Source organism: Epinephelus lanceolatus, chromosome 9 (assembly GCF_041903045.1).
Source record: "Epinephelus lanceolatus isolate andai-2023 chromosome 9, ASM4190304v1, whole genome shotgun sequence".
Lineage (NCBI taxonomy): Eukaryota > Metazoa > Chordata > Actinopteri > Perciformes > Serranidae > Epinephelus > Epinephelus lanceolatus.
This window is the reverse complement of record NC_135742.1, coordinates 15,921,622-15,945,263: the sequence shown is the minus strand read 5'-3', so window position 1 is coordinate 15,945,263 and position 23,642 is coordinate 15,921,622. Positions and strand designations below refer to the sequence as shown.

At 39.2% G+C, this 23,642-nt stretch overlaps 1 protein-coding gene across 4 annotated transcripts in view; it reads left to right on the top strand.

Annotated features, from left to right (window-relative positions):
• Positions 1 to 407: 407 nt before the first annotated feature.
• Positions 408 to 23,642, top strand: part of slc23a2 (solute carrier family 23 member 2) — a 56,924-nt gene continuing 33,689 nt past the window's right edge. Inside the window, exons 1-2 of one of the 4 annotated variants that reach the window (XM_033620194.2) lie at positions 433 to 661; positions 20,509 to 20,557. In XM_033620194.2, coding sequence (XP_033476085.1) covers positions 20,509 to 20,557 — 49 coding nt within the window. In that variant the 5' untranslated portion in view covers positions 433 to 661. Of the gene's footprint in view, positions 662 to 20,508; positions 20,558 to 23,642 lie in introns of all 4 variants that reach the window. The other 3 variants (XM_033620193.2, XM_033620197.2, XM_033620195.2) reach the window with 3 other exon arrangements.

Below are 23,642 nucleotides of genomic sequence, written 5' to 3'. Positions count from 1 at the left end.
GTGAATGTGGGCGACCAAAGGCAGTGGAAATAAACAACCATCAGATGGCAGTGTGAAGGAACACATCAGCCTGAAGGCACCAAAGTGAAAGGCGAACAGACAGACTCCTATCTTAATTATTTAGGGGGTGGTGCACGTGCTGGTTAAGTAACTGTCATCCACAGGAGAAAAAAACGCAGCTTATGCAAGGAAGGTTATTATTACAAAAACTGTTTAATGGCTGTCAGTGTAAATCTTAACAAGGAAAGGAGGGAGGCTGGCGTCACAGCCAGGCTGCCTCTGATTGGCTGAGCGGCGGCTCGAAGGCGGGGCGAGAGGACGGCACTGACGTCACGGGTGGATGTGGGCATGCGTGAGTGCGAACGTCAACCCCGTGGCTTTATGAAAGGCGAAATCCCTCCATGAGCGGAGCAGCTGTCTAGAAACCCGTTTGTGAGAGAGAAGGAGCTCGCTTCGGAAGGAACCGGCGCTGAAGACGGTCTTATTTCTCCGCCACAGTCCGCCCGGCTTGAGTTATCCTGCGGCTACAAGTGAAGGCTATCCGTATCCCCCTTCCTCGTGCGCACTCGCCGCTTCAACAACACAAACCACGGGGACGAACCGACGGACGTAACGCAAGCCGAGAAGGGAAGTGGGCTCCGTCTTCTCTTTCATCAGGCAGGTGAGGACTAAACGTGCCATTTTTACCCCTTGAGACACTCTTAACGCACATATTGATGTTAGCAAGCGGGGCATTTCGAAACTCCTGCCCTCTCTGTACTAAGCGTTGGGCACGAGCTGGCAACGGTTAACGAGTAACGATTAGAGATGTAACGTTATCGGTAGCTAGACTTTGTGGGCCGGTGTGACTGTGTGTCTACTGATGCTTAAGTGTGACCGTGAAACACAAGGCCCCGTTAGTCACTCTTCACCTTTCCCCTCTTCAACACGTCAGGAGATGGGGCTATTATCTTTACAGTGTGGAGGCCAGATGCCTCAAGGTTTCTGGTAGAGGGCTTTATTGCGATTCTGCAACACATAACACACCATAGGAACACTAAGCAGGCATCACTGATTTGCATTGCACTGTATCATTAGATTAAATGAGACCCTGCAAAGTAGATAAGAAACTACAGCTACCAGGCAGCACTAACTGGGACACCAGAGCTTATTTGGCCATTAGGATTTATTGGCTCTTGATGATGGGGTTGTCCTGGAAACGTGGCATGGCAGGTGTGTTTCTGCTACAGACAAACACACATTATCAAACAGGTAACTTAAAATGTATGGAAGTAATCATGTAATGATAATGGTTTAAGATGCCATCTTCCTTGGAGTCTGCAGTCTTTGTGACATCTAAAATGACCAAATATTAACCTCTGACGTCAAAAGGCAGCTTGACTGTCTCTGCTCCCTGTCTAATAAATTTGTAGTGACATTTCCAGATGACCTGCTATTCTCAGTTTACTCAGCGTGGATTCTTATGACACAAGTTCATCTGATCCGTAGAGAAAAAAATAGTTTGAAGAGGTAAAAATTACATCAACATTTTTAAGCATAAAGAATAACTTAATTGTGAGACCAACACTCCTCATTTTGAGGGTCATCAAACCATGATAATTCTTAGCATGGCTGTGTATTGGTCCTCGATACTATGCTTTTGCGGTATCATGGTACCAGGGTATTTAGAAATCCAGAAGGTATGATTTCAGTACCATCAAAAATACATAAGCTGGGGCAACCAGTAGCTTACCGGGTAGTCCCATGTCCAAAGGCTATGTCCTTGCCACAGCGGCTGCAGATTCGATTCAAGCCCACGACCCTTTCTGCATGTCATCCCCTCTTTCCCTTTTCATGCTTATACTCTCCTGTCAAATAAAGGCAAAAGCCATAAAAATAATATTGGAAAAAAAAACCACAGATGCGCCTTCTTTTATTAAACTGATACAAAGATGCTGTATTGTATGTAGTGCACAGCACGCATCACCAGAGGCCAGTCTGCAGCTGTGGAACAGGTCACTAAGCTGAGAAAGATGGTGATTATGAGTGGCAGGGATAACGCTACAGTATTAGTAAATATGCCTCTGCCTCTGTTCAGGAGTATTTTGGGTATAGTCCCGATGAAGCTGTGTGCATTACTTGCATCAAGGAAGTTGTGGCAAAAGAGGCTAGCACGTCAAACCTTCATTCAGTCTGCAAACCACCACCCGGACATAATCTTCATTCAGCCCACTAATGTGTTGGTATGCACTGTGCCAACATGTCTCATCGGGTCTCCCAGCAAGAGTCTATGAAAGAAGGGCACTTATTACCTTTCTATGTATAATTCTGTGGGGCATGTATTGAAACACAGCAAGGCTTGTCTAAGTAGGCTAAATACACACCGCATTGTAGGCTAGAAAATGTCATACATACATGCTACAACAAGCTTTTGTTTGTTTGTTTTTTAACACAAATACTGTCATATACTATATCCCTGTGAAATGTCAGGAAGGTATGAAGTTATGGAAAAATAGATACCATCAAGGTTTTGACTGAATTAACCCAGTTAATTATAATTTTTAGCATCATTAAAAACAGAGTTTACAACATGTTGTGACAAACAAAGCAAAGCAGAAGCAAGATACCCCAGAGGCAATGACACAATAAAAACCAAACAATAATGCCACACCAAAGCAAAACAAAAATTAAGGTAAAAATAAACAAGCGACAAGCTGCAAAAACATATAAGTAAAAAGACAGATGACAATGAGAAAAAGAGTTAAACACGTTAAAAACGTCTTCAGTCAAATGATACCTGCATTCGATCCTTTTCGTACCAGGATCTAGAAAAAAAATCCTAGTTGTATTATTTTGCTTGCAGCCATTCACTGCAAGCATTCTTTGATTTAATGCAATGTGTTATTGGCCCACTACTGCAGCAGCCACAACAGGTACAGTCTAGTATGGTGAAATCAAGAGTGGTGTATTAATTATAGTAGTTAACTGAATGCTTCCATTCACACGATGAGTATAGAATGAAGTAGGGGAAAAAAGTTATCAAATGAAGTACTCTATTGGTATTGGTACCACATTAGGGGTACTAGTATTGGTACTGGTATTGCAACTTTTCTAACGATACTCAGCCCTAATTCTTAGGCTTCAATAAAGTTGTTCTCAAACTACAAATGTTGGCCTCTCTGTGTTCACTCTCCAGCAGTTCTGACATCAGCAGCTTTAAAGCTTGGCAGGTTTTCATACCGATATGATGACCTGTCATTTGGACATTAGTGTCCATAAAACTGAGGAAGTTGTTTTTGGGATCCCATGTCAGTTCATGATTATACCCCTGGCCTGTTGCCATACACTGCTAAGAGACGGGTAACTTTTTATATCTATCATTTGTTCGGAGATTCAGAGATTTTGGTGTCTGCATTATATGATGCTCTATTTTCTAGAGCCAATAATGATATTTTGAGCTGGGTTGGAAACTTAATGGTCAAGTTTAAGACTAAAATTCTTATATAAAAGGTATAGACTACAGGGATGATCATGGAGATGCCCTCACCTCCTGCTCCCCCAAGGACAATGTTTAGCGTTCGACTGTTTGACTCTTAGATTTTATCTGAGTCTTCTTGTGTGTTGAACTCTGAGTATAAGCCTTTGAATTCTGGTAAGTCCCATTGTGTAAGTACAATTGTTCCAAACATTTATTTGGCTCTCTATTGGTTAAGCCTATTAACAGGGAACTCCTGGAGGACAGACAGGCGATCAGGTAACTGTAAAATAGATCTTACTGTTAGCGTTTAGTTTTAGGAATGCAGGTGATGTGTGTTTGTGTGCTTGTAATCCATCAAGGCATAAGGCCACTGTTGCAAGTGTTTTTATCAGTTGAGTCTCTTCCATTCTTCCATGTGTGCGTTTGCTTGTTATTCCAAGACACTTGTCCACATCAGGGACAATAAAAGCAAACTTAAAACTTAATGCTAGTCTCAAAATATCCTCAAGGTCTGTAAAGAGCCTGGAGATGAGTAATCCTCGGCAGCATATTTTTATGTCAAGTCCTATCCACAAGTGGCCATCTTGTTTTTATTTTGTTTAATTAAACTTGTGTGCTAGGCTCAGTGGGTATCTTTTTCAATGAAGTCCAGTGTTTTTCAGCACCTGCAGAGTTGTAGCTGAGGCAGTAAAATCTGTGTACCCAACACTATTGCATGCAGAATATTTTGCATTGCACCTGTGCCTGCAGTTTGCATAGGCCCCAGGACTGTGAAATTCTATCTTGTTGGACGCTGGTGTGTGAGAGCAGGGTTGAGGTTTGAGCCAGTCCCTCTCCACCAGTGGTTTATTTCAAATACTGTGTCTCAGCCTGATTTGAATTCTTTGCCATGTTGGAAGTCAACCAGCGATATCTTGTGGCAATATTGGTGCACAACATTGAGCTTTTATTCTAAACTACTGTGGAAGAGATGGTCATTTGAACTCTAGATTTATATTTAGGTCAGATGAGATAAAACAGAACTTAATTTATCATGAGGCAAATCTTGCAGCAGTTACATTTCAGTTGCAATACAAAGTACTATTTAGTATACTGCTGCTGAGTCACTGTTGGATCCAAGCAAAGGACAATGATATGTTTTATTAGTTGAGTTTACAACGAGGAATTCCTAGTCAATCAAGATGCACACATGTCAACACATTTTTCATGTTAAAATTTCTTAATTCTCCTTAGATTTCTCAGACTATATTTGAAATCTGAGAACAAATAGCCAGCCCTTAGAAAACATGCATTCACCCATTGTGGACACTCAGTTCACTCTCCCTTGCAGAAAGTTGGACAGTGTTGCACTGTCAAACACCTCAGCCAGAAGAGGACATTAACCAACCAGTGCTAGCTACACTCGTATTATTTTCCCTTATCATATAAAGTAATATATAGTATATAGTATTATTGTTCCCCTCATATTTTTGTCTCTTTTACAAATAAGAACCAAAAATAAGTTTAAGAAGTTTTAAGGCATTTGATGGGGCAGAGCTGTTTTATGGGCTTTGACTTGCGGCTTAGAGGCAGCTCTGCATAGGAGTGTGTGATCAATTGCATGGATATTTCTTGCCTAAGTTTCAACATCGTGCTCAATCTGGCCCGCACTCAGTGGTAAACCTTTGGCTGCGCAGGCTGCTTGCTCTCAACACCATGGAAGGCACTCTGCTGAATGAATTAATTTTTAAAAAATTAAGAATAGAGTCTGGGAACACAAATATTTTCCCATACTCTCTTTCCTTTCGTTCATACTTATCCAGACCTGGAAATTACCAAAATCAGATTCCATACTTTTCCATACTGCATAGGAACCCTGATATGTGCTGCTGTGCCAAAACGGGCAGAAAAGTGTAGAAAACTGGTGCTTGATAAGTGACTCATCATTGTCTCAGATGTGATGGATGACCGATAGGAGTTGGGGGTTGTGGTGTCAAAATAGAAGGGCTGTAGTGACTGTTGACATCCCTAGGTGGTGCCAGTGCTGACTGTTCAGGTGCTGGATGCTTCCAGTCTGTACAGAAGTTGATGATACACTGATGTGAAGCTCAAAAGCCTGTGAGACCACAGATGTCTGGGTGACAGGCCTTTTAGTCATTAAACCTGTGATGTGTTGTGTTTGGGGTCCAGTGTGACGGTGGCACATCTGAAACAGAGAGCAGTGTAACTGGCTGTTTGGGGCAGGTGTTTTGTTACTGTTTTGCTGTTTGAAAGTGCTGGGATGCTCACAAACCTGAAATACAGGCTGAGTGGCAGGTGGTTAGGGTGAGGTGATTGGATAGATATAATCTTTCAAACAGCCCCTTCCTGCAATTAAAGGTCTGTCCCTTCAGGGTATGTTTGTCATCATCAAGGAAATGAAACCCCAATAACTTAAGATGATGAAGATGACAATGATATCAGCTCTTCCTAAGTATTAGGAGAAAGAAATTAGAAGGCATGTTTGTCCGTTAACCAGACAAGGATATTGGAAGGAAACGGAGCAAAAGAAGATGACTGTGTGTATCAAGAGATGGTGGTGTACCGGCCAGTTTGATGAAAATTTCCTCCCATCTGTCACTCATGTTTAGGGCTGCATCTAACAACTATTTTCACAATCAGTTTGTCTCCATATTAGTTTCTCATTCAACTGTTGTACGTTCTTAAACCAGCCACTGGCAATTTGACCAGCTGAGTTGCAGGTGGCACCATCAGCAGGCTTGAGTCAGGCCAGCTCACACCGCTGCGACTTTCCTCTGCAATGTTCTGAAACAGTTTTGTCTTGTCATGAATCATTGGTTTGAACTGGGCTTTACATGTCACGCCAGTCCCGCTTCTTTTGCTTCCAGGATGCCAGTATGCTATCTAAAGTCATACACTGGGGTGGCATGTTGCTGCTGCTATGCGGTTTTGTGAAAAAATGCAAAGCCAGTGTAAAAAAGGGAATAAGTAGCCGCCCTGTAGCGCAATCTCTGTGTAAAAAGGGCTTTATTGGCCATTGGGTACCAGCTGATAGCAGTGGATTATGCTGTATTTTGTGCACATAACCACTGTAGCAGCATGTCCACAGATAGAAGCTGGAGAGAACTGTGTGTACGACTGATTTAATTACACACAAATAAAATGTAGTGCATGCCATGACAGCCATTTTGTAATGGTTACATCACATGATTACTTGTGATGCCACATGTAACATTTAAAAAGCATAACTAGTCACTAAATTTCACAGCATGAGACATAATTTTCTACCAGTCCATTTTTATTTTACTTATTCACACTCAAGAACTTTAAGTTGAAATTGTTAAATAAATTACTGTTTGCTTTAGGGTTTATGTGATGTAACTCATCCTTTCTTTGTTTTGATTTCTGTCTCATAAGTGTTGGTTGTACCGCCATTAATTTTGTATAACAGTCAACATATAATTACAGTGTACTGTGTGTGTGGTTCATTATCAGTATTTTTTAAATCTAGGCATCCTGAAAGGTGCAGTTACAGAGCAGGTGCTGCCACCCTTTGTTGTTACCCGTAAGTTTGTACAGTACAGCTTGTACAGTAAACTGCAGTGCATATGCATTGTTTCCTCTCGATTCTTCACCCTGATTGAAGCCTCCAGGTTTCTGGTTTCAATTAGTTTTTGCGAAAGACCTGCATGACGTTGACCACAACCAGTCTGCTTATGTAAATGTGGTTTTATGTCACAGTGTCCTTATTTTAAAACTAGTTTTCAGCCTTTCACAGTAGCTTCTCTGAGTCATTCTGACTTAGAGTAAATGGACACAGAGGATCACCTCACAGGATGTCGGGCCAGGAACAGGCAGTGAAGTGAACTGGGTCATAGAACTGGTTTCTTGGCCCTGTTTGCTGCTGACAGCATGTGACTAAGATTACACTGCAGTGCTGGGTCATGCTGTGCCTTCCCACTGTACTGTGTAAAGGTGTGTGTGTGTGGTTGCATAGTGGGTGTTAGGAGTTTAGCGCGTGGACCTGAATAGTATATCCCTGAAAAAACATTTATTTTTTTGCCAGTGTTTATTGGTATAATACTTTTGTTGCTGAATAAATAAAACTTTTCTTAGTGGCTACCCATGGTGCCTTTCTAATCTTCAGTTTGTGTGTGTTTGATGAAAGAAATGGAGTAAGATGGGGATTAAATGGCCAGAGGCAGTGCGGCAAACAATATGATTCTTACAGGGAATAACTTATTCTCCCCAGTGTCATTGAAGTAATGTCTGGGAGCTGTTAGACTTCATTTTTAGGAGGATATATGTTCTTTGTTGAGGATGTGTCCTGGGTCAGACCTACAATAGCCCTTAATCGGCCAGCCATCACAGAGAAATGTCCTCTTTGTATGTGTGGCTGCTGTTATAGCTGCATTCAATGACTGTCTATGAGCACTGTTTTTTAACAATAAGACAAACGTGTCACTGATGTTGCTGGGTCTCATCTGGCCTGGTGTAACGAGTTAGTAAATAAATGAGCATTCAATAGATTTTTCTTTGCGTTTTAAAGATTTTCTCAGTGTGTGAGCGGGGATGTATGGATGGAGGAGACCATTGGGGCCACTTATTGATTTATTAGCAGTTGCAACTAGCCATACTTTAATGCAGTTGCTAGTGTTTAGGGAGTAAATATGTGTTGTTTTTCCCCCTGATTAAACTGTTTTAAGCTTCTGTTTATTTCAAGTCGAAGAAGTTGATGACAGTTGAGTGTGACTTAAACCCTGATGCTTATCCTCAGGTATCTGTTGATCTGCATTATATGAAAACAGTAATGTCATTGTGACATGCCAGAATATATGCTGCACTTTTATCCTAAATGGAGCAGCTCAATGAGAGCCATCAGTTGGATTAAATGGGAGTATATTAGGATTAAATAAATATGATAATATAAATAAGAATAAAATAAATGGTATGACGTCCAAGCAATTTAATATGGGTTGAAAATAATAATGCTCAACTGTCATAAAAACAAAAAGCATATTTAAGTTTTTAAAAGATGGTATTGATTCAAGCTCGATCTTAAAATTGTAATGTTTTTAGTTTAGTTTCTAGCGCAGCCATTTTAACTCTTTATGATCAACACAAGTAAAGACAAATATTGAAGTAGTCAGGGTGTATGTACTGTTTGATTAAAACCCTGCAGCACATCCTCAGGTACCTGTTGATCTGCACTATATTAAAGTGATGGCATTAAAGGCAATCAAGCACCCAAAGGACACAGCACGTATTACTGAATACTAATAATAATTAGTGTTGTCACTATACAGATATCTTTGTTTCGGTACCAATATGAATTTCGATACTTTTCGATACTCTTCGGTACTTTTCCTAAGGAAAAGTCCTTTTGGATACAAACCTTTAGAACAATAAATAGTAGGGGTGTAACGGTACCAAAAAAATCATGGTTCGGTAAGTACCTCGGTACGGACGTCACGGTTTGGTAACTCAAATGTCCCACCAAGTTTGTGTTGTCTCATGTTGTCTCCCTTTGCGAGGCAGACTTTCTCTTGTCTTTTTTCACATGCGCCAGCTGCGAATGTTGATACAGGTGTTGTCATACACACCACTTGTGCAATCTGTGCTCCAATAGGAACAAGGAAGGTGTTTGTGTGCATAATTGAGTAAAATAAATTAACTAAATTAATGAATTGAAGTAGTCATCAATTTCAAAGTACCGGTATTTTCCAAATGCAGTATAGTACCGTTTGGAATACTCTAGTTCTGCGGTACTATTTTAGTACCGGTATACCTTGCAACACTAATAATAATTCAGTAATATCATTTAATAACTTTAGGTAGCATTATGTTGAACTGTTGATAGACAAAAACACATGCATCTGCAACTATTCTTATGAAGTCAGTTAGGCAAAACCAATACACGTGTGATTGTAAACAGGCATTTTTCACTATTTTCTTACATATTACAGACCAAGCAATCAATCACATTATCAATAAAATAATCTGCAAATTAATCAATAATGAAAACAATCCAGCAAAATGAGTTGTGACCCATGTGCTTCTCCCCCAACTGGGGCTTATCAGTATAGTTGAATAAATGCCAAGATGGAGCAATGACATCATTGCATTATTCTCTTAAAAAAAAAAAAAAAAATCCAATCAGCCATGACCCAAATTTTGTGCCTCACTTACAGACAGTTAAAAGTTGTAGCATTTCCTCTGAGGCAATCAGTGCAGTTTTAAAAATCCTGGAACTGAGCAATGACCCACATCATAAGTGTCATAAAAAATTAAAAAGCAGCATGACATATGATGGATGGACTGTTAGCACAGACTAAAGTGCATTTCTAATTGATTTAGCTGATAGCTGCTTTGATTCTCTGTCCTACTGGAAGTGGTCCATTTGAGGTCTATATCGTCATCCACTCCACGTTTTCTGACTTTTAAGATGCTGTTTAACTGCTAAAACAACTTCAAGCCACAGTAGTGTTTCCAGGTGGGTACAGTTCCAGCTAGGGGCTGTATGTTATGCATAAAGTCATATTGCAGTTATTTTGCATGATATTGCAACATGAGTGGCAAGTTTAGTGAGAATGGTAATTTTTGTATTTCATTTTTACTAACAAAATATAACGATGATGATGATGTGATTTTTAATGGGGTCTGCACCAAACAGCCATGTTCCCCTTCATCTGGAATATCATATGTAGGCCAAGGCATCTCTCAAGCACCACAATGCTTCATCTGTAGTAGTACGTTGTAACACATTTTATCATTTTAAAAAATTGCAGCTCCTGTTTTGTCTAATCAGCAGTCCAAAACCCAAAGATAATTGAATTAAACTGGCAAAAAACAGATAAAAGCAAAAACATTCTCACATTTAAGAAGCTCATAGCAGCATACTTTTGGCATTTTTGCTTGAAAAGTGATTGAAACAATAAATTGATTATGAAAAGATTTGGCTAACGCTCAATAACCCAAAAATATTTAATCTGATATTACAAAAGACCAGTAAATTTTTGGCATTTCTGCTTGGTCACTCAGGAAATACTTTAAATTGACTGCCCACTTGTTCTGTGTTGCTCTCAACAATAAGGTCTGTTGTGTTAAATCTGGCTCAGCATCTATTCAGTCTTTGCTGAATGTCACCTTCAATCAGCTTGTGACTTTTTATACAGGCTAATAATGTTATCTAGAACAGTGTCTATGTTGTACCATCATTGATCTCTATCCTCTCCACACTCTGGTACTGTCTTGTTCTGTGTGTGAGGAGCCTCACCCAGTGATGCATATGTCTCCTTATCTCTCTGACCCTCATTTGTTTATTTGTTCTGTCCCCTGCCAGACAAGCAGCTGTTGTGAGAAATGATTTATTGTTTAAGGCCATGTTTACACTAATATGTTTTCATTTTCAAACAGTGTTTTAGAACAAAATCTCTCTCTGTACACACCAGGGTTCTACCAACGTTTCAGAAATATTCTCTGTCCGTAATAACACATCTGTAAACAGGCATCACATGAACATTCTTGTACACTGGGCATGCGTGTGCCGATATAAGAGGAAGCAAACCGTCTACTCCGCGATTGGTTGCTCACAAAAAATAACACTATGGAGATGGCAAAAAGAAAGATCAAAGGTTTCTTTGCTTCAATGAGATGGAGCTGAAAGTACCACATGAGAATAAGGCAGTTAAGGATGTAGAAAACCCGATTGGAAGTCGTTGCAAAGCGAATCCAGCAACCTATTAGAGTTAGCAGGAGCATTACCCATCACCAGAGGGTGACATGGCAATGGGAAAGGAGTACGCACACAAGAAAGATGAAATCACAAAAGCAATGGAGACCTAGCAATAATGTTTTGGTTAGACACACTTTTACTGGTAAGACCCACCCAGACTAAAACGCAACCCCAACATCTTCAATCGATATTGGGAGCGTTTTGAAAGGTCTTTATTTTAGAGGTTCCAAAATGCTGGAGTGGCATATACGCAAGGTGTAAATGTAGTAATGCGTTTTTAAACAAAAATGTATTAGAGTGGATGTAGTCTGAGTCATATTCTCTGGTTGCAGCTTCTCAAATGTGATTGCAACTTTTCTGCTTAATGTCATTTTAAACTGAGTGTCTTTGACTTTTGTATTGTTGGTTGGGCAAAAGACATCAGAAGAACATTTCTCAATATTTTCTGACGTTTTATAGATGAAGCAATTTACATATTAATTGAAACAATAACTGGCACATTAATCAATCATGAAAATAACCCCAGGCCTAATAGTATATGTGGAAAAATCGGCATTAACTGAAGTTTCACATCTCCACTACTCTCTACTACCTCTGTTGTAATACAGACTTTTGAACATTACTGAACCACTAAATCACAACCCAGTTTTGCTATGTTTAAAAGTGCTATCTCACAGACATCCTCAAACCTGTTGATGTGCTTTAGCATTTCACGTTAGGCATAGGTAGCAGAACATTATAAAACCTGTGTAGGGGCTGAATGAACGTAATGTGTCTCCACAGTTACTGTACAAGCAAATGAAACTGGTTTCCCCACTGGGAACAACAGCAGGAGTCTGGCTCGGGTAGGCTTAAAGGATTTCATCAGCTTCAAGCAACAATGGGTGCCTTTTAGTGTTAAATATCCCTGCTGGACTTGATGAAAAAATGTCTGAGGCTGTGGGTGGTGGATATAAGAAGCGTGTACAGTTACAGTAAATGCCTTTTTTGTTTGAGAACAAATGTGGGAAACTTTTTTCTTGTATTTTTTATCTAACCTTCACCACCCATTCATGTGCTGCTGATAGCATGCTGTGTGGGTGTAGGTGTTGCTTTTGAGAGGGGGTTGGAATTACATTTAAAGGCTGAACATCTCTATTCCCCTGGTCTAAATGTAACAGTCTTCCCTGCTGCTTTGGTTTTTTAAACTGAGGAATGCATTTGTGCAGCCCAGCATGGGAGTCCACCTGCTGTTAAGGACCAAAGAAAGCAGGATTACTTGGGCTTCAGATCAGCAAAAGTATTTAAAAAGGCAACAGCATAGGTCAAGTTAATTTTTATCTGGAAGTTGCTCTAAATTCCCTGCACTACAGTGAAACTCATTATGCAGTATAACATCTTAGTTGTACTTAATTTACAGTTTTATCATCACAACCCCTGCTGGTGTCATTGCCAGCCTCCTCTTAATGTTTCTGCCTTTGCCAAGCCTTTTGCCAAACTTCCACCTGTATCTCATCCATATGGGAACAAGTGTAAATCGGTACAAATAATTAGCAGGTTTTATACAACAGCAGTCTCCATTTGAAATGAAGATATTGAAGATCCCCCATAAGTGCTTATGTGGGCTCAAATAGTTAAGATTAGACAGAAGTCCTGAAAAATGCTATACTTTAAGCTGCTATGCATGTTCAGGTTTTATATTTATATAAATCTGTATTTGTTATATAGTTCTATTTTTGCTATATATTTTTATGTCTCCGCGCCGGTGAACTGTGGCTGGAGGCAGTATGTTTTTGTAAACATGATATGTCAAGAACATCCTGAGGGAATTTCCTCAATTTTGGCACAAACGTCCATTTTGACTCAGTGATGAACTGATTAGAATTTAGTGGTCAAAGGTTAAGGTCACTGTGACCCCATAAAACACGTTACAATAGATAGATACAAACATTCAGGTCACGTGGCTCACGCAAAGCAACAACTGCTCAGATGACTTTATCAAGTTGCGAACCCAGGACAGTTTGCACGTGCTTTTTCTTTTTGTCTACTGCTTGCATGATTCAGCAAGTAAAGATAAATTCTGTGGTTTACCTTGCAAGTTGTGTGAAGGATCTCCGTCTAAGAGCTTTGTTTTTTTTGGTGTGACTTATGAGTAGGCTACTGGTTGTTCCACTGGCTTCTGCCAAGAGAATTTGACATTTACAAACAAAGAACCGGAATCAGGCAAGACTGCCAGTTTGTGCATCTGTTTGAGAGACAGTGGTGAAGCAATTTAAGTTGTTTGATTGTGGGGTGCGGATTTCCACTAAGCCATCTTTATCACAAAATACCAGATAAACTTGAACGACAGGATGAGACCAGAAAAATTATACAATCAGAAAAAAATACAAACTACAAAGTTTATAAACCTTGTTTATGTCACTTTTTCAATTTTTAAGTTGACATAGAACTGTGAGCATCTTAGTTCAATGGTGTTCATGTCTTTAGTTTCTGATAATGACTTTAGTTGTTCTTTTATCTCAGACATGTGTTAGGATGTTACATACCTTGACATGTTTCGGCAGAAACTTCTGCCTTCCTCACAAGTGTCATCTAACACATGTCTGAGATAAAAGAACAATTAAAGTCACTGTGAGCATCTTAGTTACTTAAAATATAAGATGACTAAAAATGGCAACGGTATTTTCAGATTCGGCAACCAAAAGCTGATGCCTGGTGGCCAGTCTGGCAATCACTTTTAAAAGTTAGTGTTGCGCTCTTGTACAGCTCAAACCAATGATGTTTGGCCAAGTTTCAGTGGGTTTGGAGAAGGCTTTCACATTTGTGAATGCTATATACAAACAACATTTCTATTAAAAAGAAAAAAGAATGAATAAAAGCAACAAAAGTAATCAGCTAACAATAGTGTATCTTAAACTGAAATAATTAATAGCAAATTGTATTGCACCCTTCTTAAAGAATATTCAGCTGAATGTGCTTAACATAGAATCCTAGGAAAAAAAATCAGTGTGATGCACAAAAATAATTAAATTACAAATTTAAAACAAAAAATGCATGAAAACTGAACAACTGCAATGCAGTTGACCCTGAAAAAAAGGCCACATCTTGTCCACAGCATTTAATTTTAATGTGTGAATACATTAAAAGCAGCAATATTCAGCTACAGTATGAAGGTGCTTAATCAATACTAGCCTCATACATTAGTATTTAAAGAATTAAAAAAGCTAAAAGAGTTTTTGTGTCATGCTTTGTTGTGCTGAAAGGATTTGTTATCATCAGTCCGTCACCAGAAAATGAGTCAACAATTGTATTAAAGTAATTTCTCAAGACAAACCTCTAGACTTTTGCAGGATCCAGTTTCTCTTTCGCTGTGGGAACTGAAACTTAATGGTGGACCATGGGCCTAAAGCAAATCCATATTGTTTTGTGTTGTAATGTATTGTACTGTTAAGATGCAAAATGGTACTAGTATTCCATTTCCCTTAATTGAAATGCCTTTTGTGCTTGTGCCAATGTCCTTGCCTCTCTATTTTTCTCTTACCTCACTTGTGCCAAACTGACTTTCTGTGCACTAGTTAGTGCTCAGAGTATGAAAAATAAATGGTAATAATTAGGGATCCAATTTAAAAGCATTTTACTTCATAAAAAATAAAATAGCAAAGACTATTTTATATTAATTAATTTTAATTTATCTTCTTTTTTATCTAGAAACACCTGGCAGGCCAACTCTGGTCCTCAGGTTGCACTTTAGGCAACCCTGGACTAAATAAACAAACAGAAACAATACTTAGTTGCAGCAGCAAGTAGAACACAACCTTAAAACTTAACACATACTCATTAGTTTGTAAATGTCAGTAAATTTATTCTGTCTCAACAACAGCAAACATCTGTCACTGATTCATCCAGCTTCTGATCATCAGTGAAACCTGCTGAGAGTAACCAGCAGATGTCTAGCCATCCTCTGTACATTACTCATGTCTCTGTATTGAAACATTTATATTGAGTTGGCCTGCTGCTCTTTTAACTTTGCTGTTGAGACATACTCTCCTTATCTCCATTCACCTCTGCTTCAAAGACAGGAAGTTGATCAATGTAAACACGACCCTGCAGGCGTTTTACAATCACCCCTTTGCTCCCCCCGGAGCTGAAATACGAACCCCTCACGTGTACCCTATCTCGTAACATGTCACCTCCAGTCATACACAAACATGCACACACATGTTTACATATTTCTGTGTCTTTACTTTGGTTAGTGTTTTTTTTTACCTTTTTAAATAGTTTCACAGCAGTTGACATGATGGAAACAAAACTTGAAAATCTCAACTGCATGATTTTTTAACGCCGTCAAAAATACAGATGCTTCTCTTTCTAATAAACTCATGCAGAGATTCTTTATTAAGCAATGTAGCCACCAGAGCTCAGTCTCTACTGGTGGACCCGTCAGCTGAACTGACTGTGACTGCGAGTGGTGGGGATATTGTTACAGAAGTAGAAAACACACCCGGCCAGCAATGACGGAGACAGACGGCAGGGAAAAACAGTGTCGAGCCAGCATACCATCTTTTTTCACATCTAACTCAGTGAAATAGGGGTTCATTTCAACCAAACCAGAGTTTGTGATTGTTAAAACAGTGGACTAACTAACTAGTCAAACAACAAGAAAAACGAAGACAGTTTTGCTGAGTTTTATTTTGTGTCTCTTGGGTTTGAATCAAAGGGCAATTAAGCTACTCTTAGGTGAAAGAGAGGTATGTGGTTGTATTTTGTGTTTATTAAAGAAAACAGTTGGTAAAATATTTCCTTTCTTGACATTTTGTAAGCTTATTTGTTGGAGTGAAAGCTCTAGTAGTAGTAGCATAGGTATGCACACAAATAGTGTCATATAACATAAACCCTGGGAAGATCTCAGGAATGTATAATCAGGATGGCAACTTGCAAAAGCTTTGTAATTATAAACTAGATGTGGAAAAATGCAGTAGATATGTGTCAGTAGATATACGTCATGCAGCTGTACTGTTCATTGTGAGGCTGTTAAGCATTAATTCCAAGTAACAATGAGAGAGCATTTTCACATGATCTCCTGGTCTCATTTATACCTTTCAAAGCACACCTGGCTCTATTCTGGTGACCTTGATTATTGTTTTCTCATTTTAGGGATGATTGTGTCAGATAATGTCAGAGGTGTTTGTAATTTGACTCCTTTTTTAGGTTGGTTGTTTTAGTTTGTGGCTCTAGAAGTAACTAGAGCATAAATGATTGATTGGACAATTGACAGAAAATGAATAAGCAATTATTCTGATAAGAGGTTAATTGTTTCAGTCATATAATGAGCAGAAAAGCCAAACATTTGCTAGTTCTCACTCTTTAACTGTGATGATTTGCCGGTTCTCTGTGTTTTACATCACTGCAAACTGAATATCTTCAGGTTTGGGACTGTTGGTTAAACAAAACAGGAAATTTGAAGGTGTCATCTCGGGCTGTGAGAAAATGTGATTAGCATTTTTTCACCTTTTTTTTTTTTTTGACAATGCATAATTGAGAATATAATCAGATAATAAAACCCAAATGCCAAAAAATGTTGGCAAGATGCTATGTAAAATGTAAATAAAAACAGAATGTAATGATTTGCAGATCCTTTTTGAAATTTATTCATTGGAATCAAGTGCAAATACAAGATATTAAATGCTCAAACTGATACATTTTTTGTATATATATTTAGTCTGAGTTTGTGCAACCAAGGGCTTCTCCAAGTATTAAATACATTTCAGTTAGCATGTTCAATACTTTCTTCCTGTGTCATTCCACTTTACTGCATATCATTTTTAGGGATTGAAATGTTATGATTTATCAGTGTCTTTTTATTGACATAATACAAATATCTAGTCTGAATTTCATGTGAATAGCTGCATTGGAAATATTTAAAATGACAAAAACGTTGATTACATTCTTATTTCCCCCAATGTGCGTCGAAAAGGATTTGCAAATTATTGCATTTTATTTTAATGTATGTTTTACACCAGTGGTCTCCAACTGAACCAGCCACGGGATCCAGATTTCTCCTTAGTCATTAGTTCAAGGTCCACACAGTTTATTGTATTCTGCATCATACTTGTGTTTTGCCATGTCGTCGAGCTAGTTTGCTGTCTCCGATAAATAGCTGTCCATTAGTCACTCACTCTACAGCAGGAAATGGTACTAGAAAATAAAAGCTCTGTACCAGAAATTCACTGTACGTGACAATAAAGTGTGTTTTTTACAAACTTGACACATTTGTGAGTCACTTGCGATTCATTTTGAATGGACCTGTGACCAACTTTTGGACCACGACCCACCAGTTGGGAACTGCTGTTTTACACAGGGTCCCAACTTTTTTTGGAATCTGCGTCGTAAAAAAGCCTCAGTGTTAAGATGCTTTTGTTTCATATTGTGAATTTATTCCTTCAATCCATGACTGACAAGTTGCGTTTTCATTGGACTTATTGCTGAAAGTGGGCAGGAATTCACTACTTTTGTGAGACTGAACAAGTCTGAAAAACAAACAAACAAACATGGGTTTTTCATGACCCCAGTCATATATCCTTCAAGGACACCAGAAACGAAAATTTCACGCTATTTATAGAGAACTCTCAACCATCTGCAGGCTTGATATAGTCCAGGATATTGTCCTGAACTTTAGAGGAACATCTGGAGGGATTGGAGTTCACACACACACACACACACACACACACACACACACACACACACATATGCAAACTAGCACACATTTGGCACTAGAGATGAAACCGCCAACACAAACAGCTGGTGTGAAGTCCTCCTCCTCTGCCAGAGTCCCACACAACACGGCACAAGCCTGCACAGGATCCACAGATCAGGTTACCATGGTTATAGATCCAGGCGGTAACTCTGTCCACCAGCCTGCTTATTCTGGGATGAGTTAAAATTACCACCGCAGTCTGTCTTTGTTCCTCCTCGCACTCGTTTTTCTTGTGCTTTTCTTTTTTCTTCTTTCTTTCACTGATGCTCTGTCCTAAACAAACACACACACACACACACACACCCTGCTTTATACATAATCTGAATAGTTGTTTTATGTTTATGAAACTGCAGATTTCCCCAGTTACATAATCACATAAGCTCAGTTTCAGTTTTCTCTCGCTCCAGTTCACTGCGTCTCTTGTTCTCTCGCTGATGTTCATCAGACTTGGAATCACCCAGAGGCTGCTGGGATACTCTCTGTCTCACCCTACATATCACAACTGATCCACAGTAGTGACAGAGAGCCACAGGCTGGGCAGCATTGAGGTCAATTATGTGATCTGTGTCCATGTGCTGTGTGCAGTATTCACTGGTCAGAAAGACTGACTTTGTGATGATTGTTGTCATTGTGTCATTAAAAGATGATTGTGGTTTGAAGTTTGGACCATCGTATTTATCTATTATGATAACATTGTACCTGTAAATGTTATCACTTGGGAACAAAACGGTCAAGAAGTCATTGGTCAAGAAGTATGAGCATTCAAACAATGTCACAGGTTGTGACACTGTTAAATCAGATTATGTAAACCAGTTCATTTGGACATAAATACTAGGAAAGCAAAATGTTGGTAATAATTCCTCAATGAATTCACAGCCAAACCGATACAGGAAGTGGTACCTGGAATTTGTTTGTGGCACTCAATAGTACTTTTTCGGCACTTTACTCACTCTGTAATAACAAATGTCATTTGTCACCTCTTGCTGGGAAGCCAACAGACCTCTTCTGTTGAATGTGGAGCTCTGAGGCCAGCTTTGGGGTGCGTCCACCTACTGTGTGTGGCTTTGGGAGCTTCAGTGCCGTCTGTGGAGCTTCATGGCCAGCTGTGGGGGGTTTTGCGGGGCTTCGTCCTGTCTGAACCTGACGTTCTCACTCAGTTGTGCTCTTAGTTAGCGAAATTTGGCACTGGTTGATTTAAAGTGAATTGGTACTTTTCTCTTTATTAAGGAAAACAGACATAATTCAACTGGTAAAAGAACCAATTTCGGCAGCCAACCCTAGTAAATTTGTATGGATGTTTATGAAGTACAGCTTGGTTAGTGACTTTGCCTTTATTTTACTTTCCAAACAACTGGGATTAATCAAGCTTCTCCAAAGTTTGTCCCATTACACAATATTGGGAAAATTTATTATAAAATCCAGTTTTAAATTTTTTTCTCCCTGTTTTTTATTTTAGAGTTTATTTGTTAGTTTATTTAGATCCCCATTAGCAAATTTAACTACAGCAACAGCCATTACTCTTCCAGGTCTCTTTTCGGACCTAAAGGAAAGAACACTTCAAAGGTTGAACTGAAGGACTGATACTAGAGCAATGAAGTTATATGTGACAAAAATAAGCAGAGCATTGTTCTAAGCATTAGAGACAGGAGGGGCACACATGAGTTGGTCAAATTTACAGTGTTTAAGTTTAAATTAAATGTTTAAAAAAGTGTTTAAGCAGCCCTCTTGGCAGAGCAAAAACCTGGCCAGTGATCCTCAGGGGTTTTGAGATTGAGTCCCTGGTTTAAAACTTTCAGGATCATCTGACTGCTCGTTTATTTCCTTTTAGCCAATGTTTCTACCCTTCCAGATCTTAATGCTGTTATTTCCTATTAGAAGAATGATGGCCAAAACTACACAAAAATAAAAACCACAATTATATAGCAAAATCATCCTTGTAAAGGAGTTGGTCTTAAGCAATATTGCCTTCTTTGCACATGCCTTTTTGTCTGAGTGTAAGTTAAAAAATATGACTATGTGTAATTTAAAGGAAGTACAGGGTTTTGAACAAGAGTTCCTCTTAGAAGTAGAAAGTAGTTCTTAAAACATACAACAATACAACAATTATTAAAGTGTGAGATACTAAAGGCTCGTTTTCAAATGCTAGCATGTCAGTCTGGGGAAGTGGTTTGACTGTGGCATCACAAATAATTATGCAATGCTCATCTATAACTCAACGTTTCCTGTAAAGTATACTCTGGCTGGGGTCTGTTTTTCTCCCTCCCTTATTATTCCTCTAATTAAATGCACCCTCTACAGGTGGGAGACTTGATTGCAACATAATTCACTCTTGCTGCTTTCCTAAAGCCATATTTCACCTGAGAATCTGACTTACAAACGACACATCAGTTACACTACACACTAACTTGCTTGTGATTAAATTCTGTCTGTCAAATTAACTTATGTCTCACCTCCCTCCTCCTCCTTATCCTTGACCCCTCTGCCTCTCTCCTCTCTGCCTCTGCCCCCTTCTCTTCTTCTCTCTCCTTTCCTCCTCTTCTGTTCCTTCCTCTTCTTCTTCTACCACCTCCTCTTTGCCCCCTCTCTCTTGCCCCTTCCACACAGATGCTCCCAGCCGCCCAGCTTGACAGGAGTGATGGGATGTGTCAACTAGGTATAACGCCTATCCCAACATTTTACACTGCAAGCAGGCAGACTGGCTGGGTGGGCAAGGATATTTGGGATGAAAAAAATTAAACTTTGAAAGGGGAATATGATGCAAGGTATGCGTCTGCTTATGTACAGGGTTATGTGTAAGTATAGCGTGGAGTGGCACAAATTAGATTTACAGCAAGTAGTTTCAGTTAAACATACCTCATTTTTTTTCAGGGCTGAACAGTTTGGGAAATGTTTTTTTCATAGCTAAAAAAGCTGTTTCCTCATATCGACTCTGAACATTGTACATAATTTTCTGTTTCACATGTGTAGCACACAACAGGAGATTGTTTGTATTAGAAGCGTTCTCACCTACAGGTAATGCTGTTTTGTTTTGTTTTGTTTTTTACGATGTGGACTACACCCCAATCACGTAGCCAGTTTGTCTCTTTCTGTTCCATAAGTTTGACGATTTTGGTGCCAGCCCTTACCAACTGAAGTTCCCGAATCTCATTGTCTCTCCAGTTAGACATTTTTGTTACAGTGTTTGTGTAAATTCACCCTCTTCTTCACCCTTGGATATTTGTTTTATTCCAATTTTCTGTGAGCATCATAATAGAAACGTCATCAACCCACCCACTTGCTCACTGTGAATTCTGTGAACAATGACCTGCCCTATACACACATGGGCTCAATCAGACAGAGAGCTGGCAGGGTAAAGTCCGTTTAATGTCTGATCCAACTGATGCAAACGTGCTTCCTCACATACAGGTCCACCAAGTAATATATCGATAATTTCAGGGGCTACAGTCAACAGGGTCAGACTAAACTTTGTTGTTAATGTAATTTATAATTTAAATTACAGCTCTTGGAATTTAAAAATTGCTTTTTATTACTCGTTCACACTTGCTCCATTTTTTCGTGCATTTAAGAAACCTATGAGACATCAAGTTGTGGGATTTTTTTAAATATATATTTGGTCATTTGGCTCAGTTTGGGCCAATATACTTATGCGTTAGAAGCATAGATTGTAGATACAAGCACTCCACAAGCACTGTAAATGAGCACGAAAAGCAAAGGATGTCACACTCCTACCATCACATCTAGACACACAGATAATGAAACAAAGGTGGCCGACGAATAGAAAAAGGCAGGAAAAATTTAACAAACACGCACATAGTTAATTAGTTGTACTGCTGTTATACGAGAGCTATGCTTTTTTTTTAACAAGTTGGTTTGGTAACTTGGTTTCTACGTAATGAATGAATTGACCTTTTAAATAATGAATCAGCTTTGCATCAGTGCCCAGGGAAACAGGATCCTTAGTTGACTTCTCACTCGTCTACAACAGTATTTATATAGGGGGTTAGGTCAACGTTTGAAGGCGTCAGTGATCCCTATAACTGTCTGTCTTTTGTGTTGGGACACTATGTCTCGAATGAATCCTGATGATCTAATACAGTTTCCTTGAGTAGTGCGAAGTCATTTCCAGTGGGACATGATTCATGAACTGGTTTATAAAACCAGTCTTCACAAGAAGATAAAAGACCAAAGTACTGTAGTTTTGAAACGTGAAAACATCCTTTGTGCAGTCCTGACTTCAGTGTCGGGGATGTAACCTGAGATACATGTTGTATACAACAAACCATCCCTGAATGTAGTGGGTTAGTTTAGCTTTATTTAATCAGATGAATCAAATCTCATTGAGTTAAAGATCTGTTTTTATAGAGGTCTCTTTTATAGAGACCTGAGGTCAAAACACATCTATACAACATAACAAGATAATTCAGTCATACAGAGCAGTAGTTACACACAAACATAGTAGTTAAAATGGGCACCAGGTTTCCGAGCCATTTGAGTTCAGAGAAAACGAGATAAAGGAATGTTTAATTTTCACATAGTTGACATGTTTTATTTTATTGGTTTTGGCAGGTAGCTGAGTAACAGCTGTCAACACTAAGATCTTGGCAACTTTTCAATACATTACAGGGAAAGTTTAGCATTTTTTAACCTGGACCCCATTTTCCTATGTTTTTGTGTCTAAGTGACGAAGGGGATCAAGTATTTTACAGCCAACAGCAGCGAAACAGGCCACGATAGCCACATTTCCACCGAGCAGCACAGTTCAGTTCAGTTCGGTACACTTTTTTCCCATTTCCACTGTAAGAAGTTGTGGATGGTACCAATGGAACCGTTCTGTACTGTCCCCATTTTTGGTTCCCCCTCTGTTGGGGTACCTAGCACACAGATCTGGAACTAAAAGGTGGAGCTGTGAACACTGCACTCTGTTGATTGGTCAATAGCAGAGGGTCACTCTGCTCAGGGCTGAGCTGTGGCTGGTTTTTAGGCTCATGTAACCACTGTTCATACCAAGGAGAGTGTTATTATAAGACTCTAACTATAAAATGAAAGGATGTTTTACTGCCTCTTGCAGCAGCTGGAGTTGGAGTAAAAAAAATAACTTTCACCGGGCCAACTGCTGGCAACTTTTAAGGTGGAATGTTAACTTGTAATGTACTAAATGTATGCTCTGACAACATTAATCACCAACATACATTAAGTTTCACTTAAGCAACTTTGACCATTACTTTAGTTTTTATATGACATACACTTTTAGTAATGAGTGGATCTTCGAGCGTTTATATGTATTAATTTTGGCCAGGTTATGCAAACTGCATATATTCTAATCCTCACTCAGAGAAAAGATAAGTGTTGTGGAGCGTTGTTCCTGTGGGCTATGGCAACACTAAATCCCTGAGCTTGCCTTAGAAGGACTAAATGCACAAACCCATTTTTTTTAAATATCCCATGGAGAGAGACTCTCACTGCAGCCTGTTCTATTTTGTTCAGAAAATGTTGCTGTAATTTCATTCTCTGGACAATAAATGAGTGGCAGACTTCCATCTGTGTCACTGGTAATGAGGAAATACATTGAATGCTGGATGGAGCAGTGAGTGTCAGCAACCCCGCCCACATTTAAGAGTACTGTTTGCGGTGGAAACGCCAGGGACCACTGTAGGTACCATGTCTGAATGGTTACTTTTGGTTCCAAAGGTACCATACCGAAAGTTTTTTGGTGGAAACTGGGAAACAGTCACGTACAA